Source organism: Bombina bombina, chromosome 3 (assembly GCF_027579735.1).
Source record: "Bombina bombina isolate aBomBom1 chromosome 3, aBomBom1.pri, whole genome shotgun sequence".
Lineage (NCBI taxonomy): Eukaryota > Metazoa > Chordata > Amphibia > Anura > Bombinatoridae > Bombina > Bombina bombina.
The window spans coordinates 220,530,221-220,550,041 of record NC_069501.1 but is presented as its reverse complement, the minus strand read 5'-3'; the positions used below and the strand labels follow the sequence as shown (position 1 = coordinate 220,550,041).

Sequence of the window (19,821 nt, the reverse complement as noted above, 5' to 3'; positions counted from 1 at the left end):
TATTCAGGGATTCCTGAAAGATATTAGTGTTCCAATGTAACTAGCGCTAATTTTGAAAAAAAGTGGTTTGGAAATAGCAAAGTGCTACTTGTATTTATGGCCCTATAACTTGCAAAAAAAGCAAAGAAGATGTAAACATTGGGTATTTCTAACTCAGGACAAAATTTAGAAACTATTTAGCATGGGTGTTTTTTGGTGGTTGTAGATGTGTAACAGATTTTGTGGGTCAAAGTTAGAAAAAGTGTGTTTTTTTCCATTTTTTCCTCATATTTTATAATGTTTTTTATAGTAAATTATAAGATATGATGAAAATAATGGTATCTTTTGAAAGTCCATTTAATGGCGAGAAAAACGGTATATAATATGTGTGGGTATAGTAAATGAGTAAGAGGAAAATTACAGCTAAACACAAACACCGCAAAAATAGCCTTGGTCCCAAACGGACAGAAAATGGAAAAGTGCTGCGGTCATTAAGGGGTTAATAATGGTAGGAAGGTGTTCAGGGGACTCTGCTTCTAAGGTAGATTAAGGACAGAATCACACTACATTATAGCATTGGGCATATACAGTATCCCCTTAAAAAAAAAAAAACTCTTGAGGAATGGGTAAAAAAAATATATATATATACTTACCCCCTCCTAATGTAGCTTTAAAAAAAACTAACAAGTACAAGGTGTGCTAAGCCGAAGTGTAAAACAAAGCAAAAGGACAAATAAACTTCACATCCGAAGCCCAGATAACGCTCAGCAGCATTGAATGATGCGTCAAACCCGACGTGCGCAAGACAGAGGACATACGTGTGCTAACCCAACGTGTGTAATCCAAAAACTCTATAGAGCGCGCCAACATGCGTTAAACAGACATGCTCTATCCCAATGCGCGTAAAGTCGAAGGCGGACAGGCAAAAAAAAATTAAGCACATCAAAAAAATGGATGTGCACAAAAAAGCAAGGGGAATAATGTATAGAATCAGTCCAAGGGCCATATATATTAAATAAATAAATAAATACATAAATAAATTATATATATATGTGTATATGTATATGTATGTATAAATTTCCCATATTAAAGCTATAGAGTGTCTAAATAAAAAATAAATACTTACCAATAGACACTCATCTTTGCCTCCTCCTAGTGATAAAGAAGAGTAATTCTCAGGAGTAATGGATCATGGATTCTCACCACCTCTATGAAAGAAATGCTAATTTACTTCTATTATCAATGGTAGCAGTTTGCAAAAATGTTATCCAATTGCAAGATCACTAGAGGGCAGCACTATTTCCTGCCATGTAGTGTTCCAGACACCTACCTAGGTATCTCTTCAACACAGAATATCATGGGAACAAAGCAAATTTGATCATAGAAGTAAATTAGAAACAGTTGTAAAATGGTGAGCTCTGGGGTTTCATTTCCCTTTAAGTGTGGAAACCTTTGAGTCTCTCACAATTGCAAGTAATTTATCTATCATATATGCAGTATACCTATGTTGTATGCTATACACAGTGTACACATAGTGTTTCTGCAGAATGTACTAACACAGGACACGTTGATCCAGTGTACTCACCTGGCGTAGTCAATAGGCGTTCTTCCATTTACATCTGGTGCCCCAGGATCTGCCCCATACACTACTAGAAGCTCAGCCTGCAGAACTTGTCCAGCTTTGGCTGCAACATGAAGAGGGGTGGTGCCTTTCTCCTAAAAATGTAAATAGCAGCATTTATATCTCTACAGTCACATAATCAGGGTCAACGGATCAGAAAACTAATATTCAGTTGGCCGGTACTGATATTTGCTAAAGTTGAAAATGGCTAACAAACTAATTTTGTCTTTCAAGTTATAAAGATTTCAGTCACTCATAAATGCTATACATGCAGTTAATAGTTCATCACATATTATACTATATTATATTATACTAGTACTAAAGCCCGTGTACACGGGCCATTTTTTACAGTACAGCGGTCCCACCCCTTGCTCTCTCCCCCCTCTCTTTTGCTCTCTCTCCCCCCTCTCTTTTGCTTTCTCTCCCCCCTCTCCCCCTCTCCTTTGCGCTCTCTCTCCCCTCTTTTGCTCTCTCCCCCCTTTCTTTTGCTCTCTCTGCCCCCTCTTTTGTGCTCTCCCCCCCCTCTTTGGCTCTCTTCTCTTTGGCTCGCTTTCCTCTTTTGCACTCTCTTTCCCCCCCCCCTTTGGCTCTCTCCCCCCTCTATTTGGCTCTCTCCCCCACTCTTTGGCCCTTCTCCCTCCCTCTGTCTTTCAAACCCTTTGCCTCTCTGGCCACGCCCCCATCGCGGCACCCCGCCCAGCCACGCCCCATCACGGTGACACCGCACGGCCACGCGCCTCGTCTTGCCCCGCCCCTCGCTGCCCCCGGCCATGCCCACATCGTGGCGCTCCCGTCGGCCACGCCCCCTGACACTCCGCTTCAGCCTTGCTCTGTGCTGAGTGCTGAGTGTCAGGATCCAAACGGCCAGGTATGTTTGTCACGTGCAGTCTCTACTGCTCATGACTGCATCTGACAAAGATACTTGGCCATTTATTATATAGGATAATATAAAGGCACCAGGGCTGCCCTATCAAGTTAAAAGAGCATGCAACATTACCGGGTGGAAGAAATTCGCCTGAGCGCCAAGGGATAGCAGCCGTAAGCAGGTCTCAAGGTTCCCTGTTCTCACACTGGAGTGAAGTTGCTGCAAATAGAGAAAAACAAATCCCATAAAAGTCTCCCCAATCAATGTTACACCTAGAAAACTAATGCTACCGTGAAGACACTCAAAGGTAAATCTTAGGTTACTTGAACCATCATTAAAGGACCACTAAACAGAGTAGAATAGCATAATCAGTAAATGCATAATAAAAAGACAATGAAAAAGCACTTAGTTTGAATTTCTGGCAAATTTTAAAAGTTAGTTTTATTTTCTTGCCCACTTCAATCACAAAATGCATACATTCTGTGAATCTTGCACATGCTCAGTAGGAGCTTGTGTCTCAGAAACTCTGCATATATAAAGATTGTGCACATTTAGATAATGGAAGTGAATATGAAAGCTATTTAAAATTGTGTGTTCTATCATGAAAGTTTAATTTTGACTTGAGTGTCCCTTTAAGGAATCTTACAAAATAACGTCATTCCTGTTCTGTATAACCCCAAATAAGGAGCAGGTCATCAACGGGCCTTCTATACATCATAATACAAAGCCTATATGGATTAATATTTATAATTTCTCAACAAAGGATTACAAACAGAACAAAGCAAATTTGATAATCGAGTTTCCATGGAAAATTGATTAAAATAGCATGTTCTGTCTGAACTATTATTATTATTATTATCGGTTATTTGTAGAGCGCCAACAGATTCAGCAGCGCTAACCATGGTTTCATTTTGACTTTACTGTCCTTTTAAAGGGATATAAAACCCATTTTTTCTTTTCTTTCATGATTCAGATAGAGCAGGCAATTTTAAGCAACTTTCTAATATATTCCTATTATAATTTTTCTTATTATCTATCTTTATTTGAAAAGCTGGAATGTAGGCTTATGAGCCAGCCCATTTTTGCTTCAGCACCTGGGTAGTGCTGGGCTGATTGGTGGCTAAATGCCCCCCCCCCCTCAAAAAAACAAAACAAAAAAAACTACTGATCCAACATGAATATTTTTCACAACTGAGCAGTAATTTTTACCCCATGGCTTCCAATAACATACACATCGTCAATTTGATCTCTTCAGCTTCTGCACCACCGTTTTTATCATGGATTAGAATACAACAGCCCACTCTCAAATGGAAAAAAACTAAAATACATCCACTACCTATTTCTATTTTATAAATGATCAAAGTGTTAAAGAACCACTTAATACAGTAGAATTTAATAATTGACAAAAAACACAATTAAAAAAAACCCAATGCAATAACACTAAAATGGTACATGGTCTAAAATAAATAAATAAACTAAACTAATCAAGAAAGGCTCAATGACCTAAATATGTATAGCTTAGAGACGTGATAGAGGTGATATGATGGTAGCTTTCAAGCATATTAAGGGGCTTAATAAAGCGGAGGTTGTGAGTTTTTCATAATAAAGAAAAATTGAAGAACAAGGGGTCATGATCTCAAGCTGAAGTGTAGTAGTTAGTTTAGGAATAATTTGCAGAAACTCTTCTTTAAGAAAGGGTGGTTGATTCTTGAAATAAACTTCCATTAGAGGTGGTTAAGATAAACACTGTGGGGGACTACAAGAATACCTGGGATAATCATAAGGCTTTCCTACAAACTAGATAAGTTTATGTTGTAAGGAAATGTTGGCAGATGTTGGTTTTCTTATCTGCAGTCAAAATCTATGTTTTTATTACTTTGAATTTTAAATAAGCAGTAAAATATTTTCTGGCAAATTTTAAACTTAATCCAATTTTCTCTCCTCCTGTATCATGTGACAGCCATCAATTATTCACAAAATGCATTTATGTAGGAACTGGAGCTTCAGAAAGTGTGCACGTAAAAAGAATGTGCATGTTTTGATAATGGAAGTAAATTGGAAATTTTTTTTTTTTTTTTTTTTTTTTTTTTTTTTTTAATTGCATGCTCTGCAATTTTTAGCCACAAATCAGCCACCTACTCCTACACCTACTTACATTACTGCTTTTCAAAAAAAGATACATAAAGAACGAAGAACAATTGATAATAGAAGTAAATTAGAAAGGTGCTTAAACTTGCATTCTCTATCTGAATCATTTGAAATTTGGGTTTCATATCCCTTTAAGGTACATTCTATTAACTAGGATTTATTTGTACATAATACAAAAAGTGGATTAGACTGAGATTAGTGGGGAATATTGTTCACCTAAAAACTGTTATCCCAAAAGTTCAAAGTAATTTGTAGAGTGAGGTTGCGCAATACAAGTTGCTATTCCCTATGTTATTCTAAATTTCAGAAAAATGGGACATTATACACCCCTCTAATTAAATATTCCTTTTGAAATACGCACAGAACAAACTTGAGTATATAATAATATAAAACAAATTTATTGAATTCTATGTAAAGCAATAAAATCTAAAAAAGAACTATGCACCGGTGCTAACAATATAGTCAAATTTAAAAAACATACATATGTATCTTATTTGTAAAACATTAATATGTATCTTGTTTATAAAACGTTAAAAATAACATCAAGTGCTGTAAAAATTGACTAGAGCAGTTTCTATGGAAAAAATGATTATATATGCAATGCACTCTTTAGCCGATATAAGAGTTTGGAGTTAACTTTTGTCTCTTAAGTCTATTGTAGCAAATTAAAGTGCAGCATAAGTTTGCAGTGATGATTAGTGGATACAATGTATCCCGTATTACCTTACAGTGTATCTGACAGATAACACTATATTTGTAGAACTGTGGTAAAAGGTGATCTGTCCAAAAGTTCAAACAATTATCCTCCTAACGGTCTGTGACTAATTAGCCGCTCTGTCTGCGATGATTCCTCAGCGGTTTTTCGTAATTGCGGTCCGTGTTAACCGCTTGGTGAAAAGTGCTTGGTTTCAAGCTTTGGTGTTGGTACCTGTGGTATCACGATGGTTGGTACTTGTTGTGGTCTTGTTGTGTGTGTTCCTCTTTTCGGTCAGTGACCGATCGCTTGTTAAGATGCAGCTTTTCCTTCTGCAGGGTTCCTCCGTGATTCTGTGCGGGTAAACGTTCTCCGCTAGATGTAAATATTTAAATGTAAATATTTAAATTTAACCCCAAGCAGGAATTTACATCTAGCGGAGAACGTTTACCCGCACAGAATCACGGAGGAACCCTGCATAAGGAAAAGCTGCATCTTAACAATCGATCAGTCACTGACCGAAAAGAGGAACACACATAACAAGACCACAACAAGTACCAACCATCGTGATACCACAGGTACCAACACCAAAGCTTGAAACCAAGCACTTTTCACCAAGCGGTTAACATGGACCGCAATTACGAAAAAACGCTGAGGAATCATCGCAGACAGAGCGGCTAATTACCAACATACAATCGGTCACAGACCGTTAGGAGGATAATTGTTTGAACTTTTGGACAGATCACCTTTTACCACAGTTCTACAAATATAGTGTTATCTGTCAGATACACTGTAAGGTAATACGGGATACATTGTATCCACTAATCATCACTGCAAACTTATGCTGCACTTTAATTTGCTACAATAGACTTAAGAGACAAAAGTTAACTCCAAACTCTTATATCGGATAAAGAGTGCATTACATATATAATAATTTTTTCAATAGAAACTGCTCTAGTCAATTTTTACAGCACTTGATGTTATTTTTAACGTTTTATAAACAAGATACATATTAATGTTTTACAAATAAGATACATATGTATGTTTTTTAAATTTGACTATATTGTCAGCACCGATGCATAGTTCTTTTTTAGATTTTATTGCTTTACATAGAATTCAATAAATTTGTTTTATATTATTATATACTCAAGTTTGTTCTGTGCGTATTTCAAAAGGAATATTTAATTAGAGGGGTGTATAATGTCCCATTTTTCTGAAATTTAGAATAACATAGGGAATAGCAACTTGTATTGCGCCACCTCACTCTACAAATTACAATTTATTTGTACATAAACTTACAATGCCATCCGGTCACCTTTAAGACAATCATATAAAATGCTGCTCTTTACCAAATGTGTGCATCAGCAAACTACAACAAATATGGTAACAACATAAATAATGGTATCTATAGCTATGATGATGTATAGGCAGATTTATCCATTTGAGGAAAGGTATTCTTTATGTTGGTAAAGGTTGTTTAGTTATTTTAAGCATTGTAAAATATTCTCCCAGAATTCCTTAAGGCAAGAAGATTAGCAAAAGCTTTACACATATACAATACTGGTAGCATGCACTCTAGGTCCAGACCCAAACCACCAGCTCTTGCAGGTACTGCCATAAATGTGAGACAGACTACATATAAATATATAGACTACACAACGCATTACATAGGTCTGATCTCTAATCCATTAGAGCATGTTATTTTAGGACTATGGACCCTAGACTACTGTATGTTTAATTCATGCAAAGGAGTTAAACACACAGTAAAAATACTGCTTGAAACTTGCGGCGCTAGTCACATGATTCAGATGTGGAACTAGTGCTGCTGATGGGATCAGCTGCATTTCCCGCTCTGGACAAGCAGTGCTCTGCAAGTTCTAAGCGACTGCAAAGTCAAAATTAAACTTCATGATTCAGACAGAGCATGCAATTTTTAACAACTTTCCAATTTCCTTCTATTATCAAATGTCTTTATTCTCTTTGTATCATAATAGGATAGGATAAAAGAAGCAGAGGAGAGTGCATGTGTCAATGCATTCTATGGCACCAGTGTTTGCAACATTAAAGCAATCTTATACATAGTTGCAAACACTACTGCAAGATGCACACTCCTGTGCTCACATAGGATTACTCTTTAACAAAGGATACAAAGATAACTAAGCCAAATTAATAACTGAAGTAAATTGGAAAGTTGTTTAAAATGACTTGCAATCCATTTAAGTTCAATTATGAGTTTACTTTCTCTTCACCCGGCTATTTCATGAGATTTTCCAGATCTATATGGAATCTTTGCACACACAACTTTGACATTTAAATTTACTTTAATGTACTTTTGAGTATTTATTTTAATTTACATTTATTAATGTAAATTAATTCCTTCTCAACAATGGCAAATGAGCCACCAAGTGAAATATACAAGTAAGAAGTATAAATAAAAAGAGGGAAGCGCTGAACCTGGGAACGAACAATAGCATAATAGCTTGTTCTATGGCTAGTTACCACCCAAGAAGCATGTTGAGCAAAAAGAGGCTGCTTCTCGGGTGGTAACTAGCCATAGAACAAGCTATTATGCTATTGTTCGTTCCCAGGTTGAGCGCTTCTCTCTTTTTATTTATGCAAATTATGACACTTAGGGAAGTCTCCCTAAGTGTGATGCGGGAATCCAGATGTGGGCCAGTTTCTCAGTGTGCCTAGAGGGGTATGGCTGCACCTCACTGACGAGGCCCAAAATAGGCCGTCTGGGGTTTTGCTGTTTCTCTCGTTCAGAGAGAGATTGCCTGGTATTTCGGGGCTGGACTGTACTGTTAAGTCAAGATCAGACTGATATGCTTCAGGAAAGTTCTTCTCTGTGAAAGGCACATGTTGAGCAAAAAGAGGCTGCTTCTAGGGTGGTAACTAGCAATAGAACAAGCTATTATGCTATTGTTCGTTCCCACGTTGAGCACTTCTCCCTTTTTATTTAAGTAAGTATAACCTGCTTTAGAATAAAATGCAAATAATATGTATTCAAAAGTAAATCAATGCTGTCTAAACTCAACACAAAAAAACAAAATTCATGCTTACCTGATAAATTTCTTTCTTAGCGAATATGGTGAGTCCACAACGTCATCAATTACTAGTGGGAATATCTCTCCTGTCCAGCAGGAGGCAGCAAAGAGCACCACAGCAAAACTGTTAAATATCACTCCCCTTCCCATAATCCCCAGTCATTCGACCAAAGGAAAATAGAAGGAATAACACAAAGGTGTAGAGGTGCCTGAGGTTTAGTCAAAAAATAACTGTCTTAAAATTAAATATAAGGGTGGGGTCATGGACTCACCATATGTAGAAATAAATAAATTTATCAGGTAAGCATACATTTTGTTTTCTTTCCTAAGATATGGTGAGTCCACAACGTCAATTACAAGTGGGAACCAATATCGAGGCTAGAGGACACAGATGACTAGGGAATGATAGCAAGACAGGCAGACCAAAACAAAAGGCACCACCGCTTGAAGAACCTTTCTCCCAAAAAAAGCCTCGGCTGCGGCAAAAGTATCAAATTTGGAAAATTTGGAAAAAGTATGCAAAGAGGACCAAGTTGCAGCCTTGCAAATCTGTTCCACAGAAGCTTCATTTTTGAAAGCCCAAGAAGACGAGACAGCCCTAGTGGAATGAGCTGTAATTCTCTCAGGAGGCTGCTGTCCAGCAGTCTCATAAGCAAAACAAATCATACTTCTCAACCAAAAGGAAAGAGAAGTAGCAGTATCCTTCTGACCCTTACTCTTTCCAGGGAAACAAACAAAAAGGGCAGAAGACTAGTCGGCTGTAAATAAAATTTTAAAGCACGCACTACATCCAAGTTGTGCAACAGACGCTCCTTATGAGAAGAAGGATTGGGACAGAAAGAAGGAACAACAATTTTCTGATTATTCCTAACCGAAACCACTTTAGGAAGAAAACCTAGTACGTAGGACCACCTTAGCCGCATGAAAGATAAGGTAAGGAGAATCATACTGCAAAGCCGAGAGTTCCGAAACTCACAGAAGAAATAGCAACAAGAAGCAAAACCTTCCAAGACAACAATTTAATATCTAAGAAATGCATTGGTTCAAACGGAGCCTGCTGCAAAACCTTAAGAACAAGGTTAAGACTCCAAGGAGGAGTAACCGACTATTACACAGGCTTGATTCTGACCAAGGCCTGACAAAAAGATTGAACATCTGGTACAACTGCCAAACGCTTATGCAACAAAATAGATATAGCAGAAATCTGATCCTTCAGAGTAGTGACTGACAAACCCTTCTCCAGACCTTCTTGGAGAAAAGACAAAATTCTAGGAATTCTAACCCTACTCAAGAGTAGCCCTTAGATTCACACCAATAAAGGTATTTACGCCATACTTTATGGTAAAATTTCTGAGTAACAGGCTTACGAGCCTGGATCATGGTTTCAATGACCGACTCTTAGACACGCTTAGACAAACCTAAGCGTTCAATCTCCAAGCAGTTTCAGGGAAATGAGATTTGGATGAAAGAAAGGACCCTGAATTTAAAGATCCTTCCTCAGAGGAAGCCTCCACGGAGGCAGAAATGACATGTTCACTAGGTCTACATACCAGATCCTGCGCGGCCATGCCGGAGCTATTAGAATTACGGACACTCTCTCCTGTTTGATACGAGCAATGACTCGTAGAAGAAGAGCAAACAGAGGAAACAGATAAACTAGACCGAACCGCCAAGGTACCGCCAGAGAATCTATCAGAGCTGCCTTTGGATCTCTTGACCTTGAACCGTACCTTGAAAGTTTGGCGTTCTGCAGAGACGCCATCAGATCCAACTCCGGCATTCCCCACTTGAGGGTTAACCTGGAGCACACCTCCGGATGGAGAGCCCACTCCCCGGGATGAAATGTCGGTCTTCTCAGAAAATCTGCTTCCGCCCACTGAATAATCCGTGCCACCTCCTTCATGGCTAAGGAACTCCGAGTTTCTCCCTGGTGGTTGATGTAAGCCACTGAGGTGATATTGTCCGACAGAAATCTGATAAAGTGGGCTAAAGCTAACTGAGGCCAAGTTAACAGATAATTGTAAATTGCTCTAAACTCCAAGATATTTATGGGGAGAGCAGACTCTTCCTGAGTCCATAACCCCTGCACCTTTAACAAGTTCCAGACTGCTCCCCCGCATACCAGGCTGGCATCCCTGGTCAAGATCACCCAAGGTGGTCTTTGGAAGCAAGTGCCTTGAGACAGATGTTCCTGAGAAAACCACCATGGAAGAGAGTCTCTCGTTAACACGTCTAGATCTATCCTCTGGGACAGATCCAAATGGATTCCGTTCCATTGTCTGAGCAAGCATAATTGCAGAGCTCTCAAATGGAATCAAGCAAAGCAAATGATGCCCATGGAAGGGACCATCAACCCAATTACTTCCATACATTCGGCCGAACAGATGACTGAAGAGAGAGGCAAGCAGAGAGAATTTTGGATTTCCTGACCTCCGTCAGAAAAATCTTCATAGATAGGGAATCTATTATAGTCCCTAAGAACACCACCCTTGTAGCTGGAACAAGGGAAATCTTTCCCAGATTCACTTTCCATCCGTGGGAACGTAGAAAAGACAACAAGATCTCTGTATGAGAGCTTGCTTGTTGAAAAGATGGCACCTGAACCAGAATGTCGTCTAAGTAAGGCGCCACCGCAATTACCAGAGACCTGATTACTACTACCAAGAGAGCCCCCAGAACCTTTGAGAAAATTCTGGGAGCTGTGGCAAGGCCAAACGGAAGAGCGACAAACTGAAAGTGTTTGTCTAGAAAAGCAAATCTCAGAAATTCATGATGATCCATGTGAATAGAAACATGAAGATATGCGTCCTTCCTGAACCAAAGGAAGAATGGACCGAATGGTCTCCATTTTGAAGGACAGCACCCTGAGAAACTTGTTAAGACACTTTAGGTCTAAAATGGGATGAAAAGTTCCCTCTTTTTTGGGAACTACAAACAGATTTGAATAGAATCCTAGACCCTGTTCCTTTACTGGAACTGGAACAATCAATCCCAGAGAGAAAAGATCCTGAACGCAGTTCAAGAATGCCTCTCTTTTTACCTGATATGCAGACAACCTTGAGAGGTGAAACCTGCCCCTGGGAGGGAGAAAATGTAATTCTATCTTGTAACCCTGAGAAACAATGCCCACAGCCCAAGGATCTGTAGCATCTCGTAACCACTCCCGATAAAACAAGGAAAGTCTGCCCCCCACTTGATCCAACTCCGGACCGAGGGCCAACCCATCATGCTGACTTAGACTCAGCTGAGGGTTTTTTAGATTGCTTCCCCTTGTTCCAGGACTGACTGGGTCTCCAAAAGGACTTGGATTGTTCCTGTTTGGAAGCGGAAGAGGAAGGCTTTTGACCTATGAAATTACGAAAGGAACGAAAATTACTTTGACGTCCCTTAAATCTAATCTTCTTGTCTTGCGGTAGAAAAGATCCTTTTCCACCCGTAATATCAGATATTATTTCTGCCAGTCTAGGCCCAAACAAAGTCTTACCCTTATAGGGAAGCGCCAAAAGCTTAGACTCTGAGGAAACATCAGCTGAAGAATTAAGCCACAAAGCCTGTGTGAGCCAAGACAGAGTAACCAGACAGCTTGGCCCCTCATTTAATAGCTTGCTTGTTAGCATCAGAAATGAAAGAATTGGCTAGTTTAAGAGCCTTAATCCTAATCTAAATTTCCTCCAATGAAGTTTCCTCTAAAATAGATTCAGATAAAGCATTGCACCAATAAGATGCTGCACTAGTCACTGTGGCAATACAAACTGCAGGTTGTCATTGAAGACCCTGATGCACACACATCTTCTTCAAATATACCTCCAGCTTCTTAACTATAGGGATCATAGTTCTCTTAGCCAGAGAAGAAATAGCCCCTTCTACTTCAGGCACCGTGTGAAAAGAATCCTTAACGGATTCAGCAATAGGAAACATCTTCTTAAAAACTGAAGATGGGGAGAAAGAAATCCCTGTTTTTTCCCATTACTGCGCAACAATCTCCGTCACACGATCTGGAACAGGAAACCCTTCCATAGATGAAAAGACATCATAGAATATATTAAGCTTACTAGATTTCTTAGGGTTAACTACAACAGGAGAGTTAGAATCATCCAAAGTAGCCAAAAACCTCCTTTAATAAAACATGAAGATGTTCAAGCTTAAACCTAAAGCTTAATTCTTCCACCTCAGACAAAAAATTAACACTGTCAGAATCAGAAATTTCACCCTCAGAAGGAACTGAGGTAACATCCTCCCTAGAATTATGAGGAAGATCCACCTGTATAGTAGCTGCTGAAACAAGCACTTTACAATCTAATAAATGTTTAGTGTTCCTCTTGTATTTTCCTAAAACAGGAAAGGCAAATAAAGCTGCAACTATCGCAGAATATAGCTGTGCAGCGAAATCTGCAGGCAAATATACCCCACCAGGAGGTTGATAGGAACCGCAGGGCACTGCATGTGATGCCATAGAGGCTTGGGACGTTTGAGGAGAAGGCTGGGGGATGGGCTGAACAGCATCATCCTGAGAGACATTAGGCTCATAAGGCAATAATTTATCTTCACATTGTAGCGTTCTAGCTAAACAAGTAGTACAAAATTGCAAAGGAGAAACAATTTGCGCCTCTAAACATAATAAACATTTATTTAAAACAATATCATCATTATCCGTGTCCATAGCTAAGAAAAATCAGCCCAGGAATACATTTGAATAAAGGACAACTGTCACTTTAAGAGAAACGTAAAAAACAAAAAACGTTATAAAAAAAAACTAAAGTTTGACAACCTCTACACCTCAGCAGTACTGAAGTGCCTACCGCAATTCCAGGAGACTTGAAGAGGACACAGAGACTGACACGCAACTGCACATACATTGAGACAGACTGCAGCAACAACACAGACACCGATCCATTCTATATAACTGAAACACAAGGATCACATGAACAGGACATCCGGAAAACCGCAGACAAGAAAAAAACAGAATTTATGTTTACCTGATAAATTACTTTCTCCAACGGTGTGTCCGGTCCACGGCGTCATCCTTACTTGTGGGATATTCTCTTCCCCAACAGGAAATGGCAAAGAGCCCAGCAAAGCTGGTCACATGATCCCTCCTAGGCTCCGCCTTCCCCAGTCATTCGACCGACGTAAAGGAGGAATATTTGCATAGGAGAAATCATATGATACCGTGGTGACTGTAGTTAAAGAAAATAAATCATCAGACCTGATTAAAAAACCAGGGCGGGCCGTGGACCGGACACACCGTTGGAGAAAGTAATTTATCAGGTAAACATAAATTCTGTTTTCTCCAACATAGGTGTGTCCGGTCCACGGCGTCATCCTTACTTGTGGGAACCAATACCAAAGCTTTAGGACACGGATGATGGGAGGGAGCAAATCAGGTCACCTAGATGGAAGGCACCACGGCTTGCAAAACCTTTCTCCCAAAAATAGCCTCAGAAGAAGCAAAAGTATCAAATTTGTAAAATTTAGTAAAAGTGTGCAGTGAAGACCAAGTCGCTGCCTTACATATCTGATCAACAGAAGCCTCGTTCTTGAAGGCCCATGTGGAAGCCACGGCCCTAGTGGAATGAGCTGTGATTCTTTCAGGAGGCTGCCGTCCGGCAGTCTCATAAGCCAATCTGATGATGCTTTTAAGCCAAAAAGAGAGAGAGGTAGAAGTTGCTTTTTGACCTCTCCTTTTACCAGAATAAACAACAAACAAGGAAGATGTTTGTCTGAAATCCTTTGTAGCATCTAAATAGAATTTTAGAGCACGAACTACATCCAAATTGTGCAACAAACGTTCCTTCTTTGAAACTGGATTCGGACACAAAGAAGGCACGACTATCTCCTGGTTAATGTTTTTGTTAGAAACAACTTTCGGAAGAAAACCAGGTTTAGTACGCAAAACCACCTTATCTGCATGGAACACCAGATAAGGAGGAGAACACTGCAGAGCAGATAACTCTGAAACTCTTCTAGCAGAAGAAATTGCAACCAAAAACAAAACTTTCCAAGATAATAACTTGATATCAACGGAATGTAGGGGTTCAAACGGAACCCCCTGAAGAACTGAAAGAACTAAATTGAGACTCCAAGGAGGAGTCAAAGGTTTGTAAACAGGCTTGATTCTAACCAGAGCCTGGACAAAAGCTTGGACATCTGGCACAGCCGCCAGCTTTTTGTGAAGTAAAACAGATAAGGCAGAAATCTGTCCCTTCAAAGAACTTGCAGATAATCCTTTCTCCAAACCTTCTTGAAGAAAGGATAGAATCTTAGGAATTTTTATCTTGTTCCATGGGAATCCTTTAGATTCACACCAACAGATATATTTTTTCCATATTTTATGGTAGATTTTTCTAGTTACAGGCTTTCTGGCCTGAACAAGAGTATCAATGACAGAATCTGAGAACCCTCGCTTTGATAAAATCAAGCGTTCAATCTCCAAGCAGTCAGTTGGAGTGAGGCCAGATTCGGATGTTCGAACGGACCTTGAACAAGAAGGTCCTGTCTCAAAGGTAGCTTCCATGGTGGAGCCGATGACATATTCACCAGGTCTGCATACCAAGTCCTGCGTGGCCACGCAGGAGCTATCAAGATCACCGATGCCCTCTCCTGATTGATCCTGGCTACCAGCCTGGGGATGAGAGGAAACGGTGGGAATACATAAGCTTGATTGAAGGTCCAAGGTGCTACTAGTGCATCTACTAGAGTCGCCTTGGGATCCCTGGATCTGGACCCGTAGCAAGGAACCTTGAAGTTCTGACGAGAGGCCATCAGATCCATGTCTGGAATGCCCCACAATTGAGTTATTTGGGCAAAGATTTCCGGATGGAGTTCCCACTCCCCCGGATGAAATGTCTGACGACTCAGAAAATCCGCTTCCCAATTTTCCACTCCTGGGATGTGGATTGCAGACAAGTGGCAGGAGTGAGTCTCCGCCCATTGAATGATTTTGGTCACTTCTTCCATCGCCAGGGAACTCCTTGTTCCCCCCTGATGGTTGATATACGCAACAGTCGTCATGTTGTCTGATTGAAACCGTATGAATTTGGCCTTTGCTAGCTGAGGCCAAGCCTTGAGAGCATTGAATATCGCTCTCAGTTCCAGAATATTTATCGGGAGAAGAGATTCTTCCCGAGACCAAAGACCCTGAGCTTTCAGGGGTTCCCAGACCGCGCCCCAGCCCACCAGACTGGCGTCGGTCGTGACAATGACCCACTCTGGTCTGCGGAAGCTCATCCCCTGTGACAGGTTGTCCAGGGTCAGCCACCAACGGAGTGAATCTCTGGTCCTCTGATCTACTTGTATCGTCGGAGACAAGTCTGTATAATCCCCATTCCACTGACTGAGCATGCACAGTTGTAATGGTCTCAGATGAATTCGCGCAAAAGGAACTATGTCCATTGCCGCGACCATCAAACCTATTACTTCCATGCACTGCGCTATGGAAGGAAGAAGAACAGAATGAAGTACTTGACAAGAGCTTAGAAGTTTTGATTTTCTGGCATCTGTCAGAAAAATCCTCATTTCTAAGGAGTCTATTATTGTTCCCAAGAAGGGAACTCTTGTTGACGGAGATAGAGAACTTTTTTCTACGTTCACTTTCCACCCGTGAGATCTGAGAAAGGCCAGGACAATGTCCGTATGAGCCTTTGCTTGTGGTAGGGACGACGCTTGAATCAGTATGTCGTCCAAGTAAGGTACTACTGCAATGCCCCTTGGTCTTAGCACCGCTAGAAGGGACCCTAGTACCTTTGTGAAAATTCTTGGAGCAGTGGCTAATCCGAATGGAAGTGCCACAAACTGGTAATGCTTGTCCAGAAAGGCGAACCTTAGGAACCGATGATGTTCCTTGTGGATAGGAATATGTAGATACGCATCCTTTAAATCCACCGTGGTCATGAATTGACCTTCCTGGATGGTAGGAAGAATTGTCCGAATGGTTTCCATTTTGAACGATGGAACCTTGAGAAATTTGTTTAGGATCTTGAGATCTAAGATTGGTCTGAATGTTCCCTCTTTTTTGGGAACTATGAACAGATTGGAGTAGAATCCCATCCCTTGTTCCCCTAATGGAACAGGATGAATCACTCCCATTTTTAACAGGTCTTCTACACAATGTAAGAGTGCCTGTCTTTTTATGTGGTCTGAAGACAAATGAGACCTGTGGAACCTCCCCCTTGGGGGTAGCTCCTTGAATTCCAGAAGATAACCTTGGGAGACTATTTCTAGCGCCCAAGGATCCAGAACATCTCTTGCCCAAGCCTGAGCGAAGAGAGAAAGTCTGCTCCCCACCAGATCCGGTCCCGGATCGGGGGCCAACATCTCATGCTGTCTTGGTAGCAGTGGCAGGTTTCTTGGCCTGCTTATCTTTGTTCCAGCCTTGCTTTGGCCTCCAGGCTGGCTTGGTTTGAGAAGTATTACCCTCTTGCTTAGAGGATGTAGAACTTGGAGCTGGTCCGTTTCTGCGAAAGGGACGAAAATTTGGTTTATTTTTAGCCTTAAAAGACCTATCCTGAGGAAGGGCGTGGCCCTTACCCCCAGTGATATCTGAAATAATCTCTTTCAAGTCAGGGCCAAACAGCGTTTTCCCCTTGAAAGGTATGTTAAGCAATTTGTTCTTGGAAGACGCATCCGCTGACCAAGATTTTAGCCAAAGCGCTCTGCGCGCCACAATAGCAAACCCCGAATTTTTCGCCGCTAATCTAGCCAATTGCAAAGTGGCGTCTAAAGTAAAAGAGTTAGCCAATTTAAGAGCATGAATTCTGTCCAAAATCTCCTCATAAGAAGAATCTTTATTGAGCGACTTTTCTAGTTCATCGAACCAGAAACACGCTGCTGTAGTGACAGGAACAATGCATGAAATTGGTTGTAGAAGGTAACCTTGCTGAACAAACATCTTTTTAAGCAAACCCTCTAATTTTTTATCCATAGGATCTTTGAAAGCACAACTATCTTCTATAGGGATAGTAGTGCGTTTGTTTAGAGTAGAAACCGCCCCCTCGACCTTGGGGACTGTCTGCCATAAGTCCTTTCTGGGGTCGACCATAGGAAACAATTTCTTAAATATAGGGGGAGGGACAAAAGGTATGCCGGGCCTTTCCCATTCTTTGTTTACAATGTCCGCCACCCGCTTGGGTATAGGAAAAGCTTCGGGGGGCCCCGGGACCTCTAGGAACTTGTCCATCTTACATAATTTCTCTGGAATGACCAAATTGTCACAATCATCCAGAGTAGATAACACCTCCTTAAGCAGAGCGCGGAGATGTTCCAATTTAAATTTGAATGTAATCACATCAGGTTCAGCCCTGAATCTGAAATTTCTCCCTCAGACAAAACCTCCCTGGCCCCCTCAGACTGGTGTAGGGGCATGTCAGAACCCTTATCGTCAGCGTCCTCATGCTCTTCAGTATTTTCTAAAACAGAGCAGTCGCGCTTTCGCTGATAAGTGGGCATTTTGGCTAAAATGTTTTTGATAGAATTATCCATTACAGCCGTTAATTGTTGCATAGTAAGGAGTATTGGCACACTAGATGTACTAGGGGCCTCCTGTGTGGGCAAGACTGGCGTAGACAAAGGAGGGGAAGATGCAGTACCATGCTTACTCCCCTCACTTGAGGAATCATCTTGGGCATCATTTTCTCTAAATTTTTTGTCACATACATCACATCTATTTAAATGAGAAGGAACCTTGGCTTCCTCACATACAGAACATAGTCTATCTGATAGTTCAGACATGTTAAACAGGCATAAACTTGATAACAAAGTACAAAAAACGTTTTAAAATAAAACCGTTACTGTCACTTTAAATTTTAAACTGAACACACTTTATTACTGAATATGTGAAAAAGTATGAAGGAATTGTTCAAAATTCACCAAAATTTCACCACAGTGTCTTAAAGCCTTAAAAGTATTGCACACCAAATTTGAAAGCTTTAACTCTTAAAACAACGGAACCGGAGCCGTTTTTATATTTAACCCCTATACAGTCCCTGGTATCTGCTTTGCTGAGACCCAACCAAGCCCAGAGGGGAATACGATACCAAATGACGCCTTCAGTAAGCTTTTTCTATGTATCTGAGCTCCTCACACATGCATCTGCATGCCTTGCTTCCCAAAAACAACTGCGCATTAGTGGCGCGAAAATGAGGCTCTGCCTATGATTAGAGAAGGTGTCCAATACAGTGCCTGCCGGTTCCTCAAAGCTATAAACTATTAAAAATGCTTATAAATCAATCGTTTTAGCCCAGAAAAATGTCTACCAGTCTTTAAAGCCCTTGTGAAGCCCTTTATTCTTATTTAATAAAAATGGCTTACCGGATCCCATAGGGAAAATGACAGCTTCCAGCATTACCAAGTCTTGTTAGAAATGTGTCATACCTCAAGCAGCAAAAGTCTGCTCACTGTTTCCCCCAACTGAAGTTAATTCCTCTCAACAGTCCTGTGTGGAAACAGCCATCGATTTTAGTAACGGTTGCTAAAATCATTTTCCTCTTACAAACAGAAATCTTCATCTCTTTTCTGTTTCAGAGTAAACAGTACATACCAGCACTATTTTAAAATAACAAACTCTTGATTGAAAAATAAAAACTACATTTAAACACCAAAAAACTCTAAGCCATCTCCGTGGAGATGTTGCCTGTACAACGGCAAAGAGAATGACTGGGGAAGGCGGAGCCTAGGAGGGATCATGTGACCAGCTTTGCTGGGCTCTTTGCCATTTCCTGTTGGGGAAGAGAATATCCCACAAGTAAGGATGACGCCGTGGACCGGACACACCTATGTTGGAGAAAAGGCGCACAATCCGAAAAAGACATAGCAACAACCATTACTACACAAACAAAACAAACATTTGCCAAAAATTTAAATTTAGCAGCACCCAGTCTCAACGTGCAATTCCCAAATAACATAGTGCCTGTATACTAACAAACAAATCCTATTTAAATATCACATCACAAAAAGAAAAACTGCAGAATATAGCTAGAAGACAAAAAAGCACTTACCTGCAGTCTAGCTGTCCGGCAGGAAGACAGCTCACAAGGCGTGAAAGGACACAAACTCCTATCAGAGACCTGTGGGAAAAAAGAAAGAACAGAGTAACTAACTCTGGCTTTCTACACTTAGGGCAGCAATATGTTAGGAAACAAAGTAAGCACCCCCTTACAACTTCCTAACTGCTTAAAAGCCACCACTAATCTGCAGCAGAGATTGATGTGGACTACAGCTATACCCAAATCCTTGCTTGCAGGGAAAACTATCCCCATAAAGGATTTAATTTCTTCAGACACCAAAACTTCACCTCCTCCATTGACCGAGGCAAAGAGAATGGCTGGGGATTATGGGAAGGGGAGTGATATTTAACAGCTTTTGCTGTGGTGCTCTTTGCCACCTCCTGCTGGACAGGAGAGATATTCCCACTAGTAATTGATGACGTTGTGGACTCACCATATTTTAGGAAAGAAAAGGAAATACAAACATC

The 19,821-nt window shown here is 40.6% G+C and overlaps 1 protein-coding gene across 4 annotated transcripts in view; it reads right to left on the bottom strand.

The window, feature by feature from the left end:
• GIT1 (GIT ArfGAP 1) overlaps nucleotides 1-19,821 on the bottom strand; it is a 556,552-nt gene that overhangs the window by 245,548 nt on the left and 291,183 nt on the right. For all 4 annotated transcript variants that reach the window (XM_053706153.1, XM_053706156.1, XM_053706157.1 and 1 more), the window contains exons 5-6: nucleotides 2,598-2,684; nucleotides 1,565-1,695 (exon numbers count right to left, since the gene is read on the bottom strand). In XM_053706153.1, coding sequence (XP_053562128.1) covers nucleotides 1,565-1,695; nucleotides 2,598-2,684 — 218 coding nt within the window. The remainder of the gene's footprint in view (nucleotides 1-1,564; nucleotides 1,696-2,597; nucleotides 2,685-19,821) is intronic.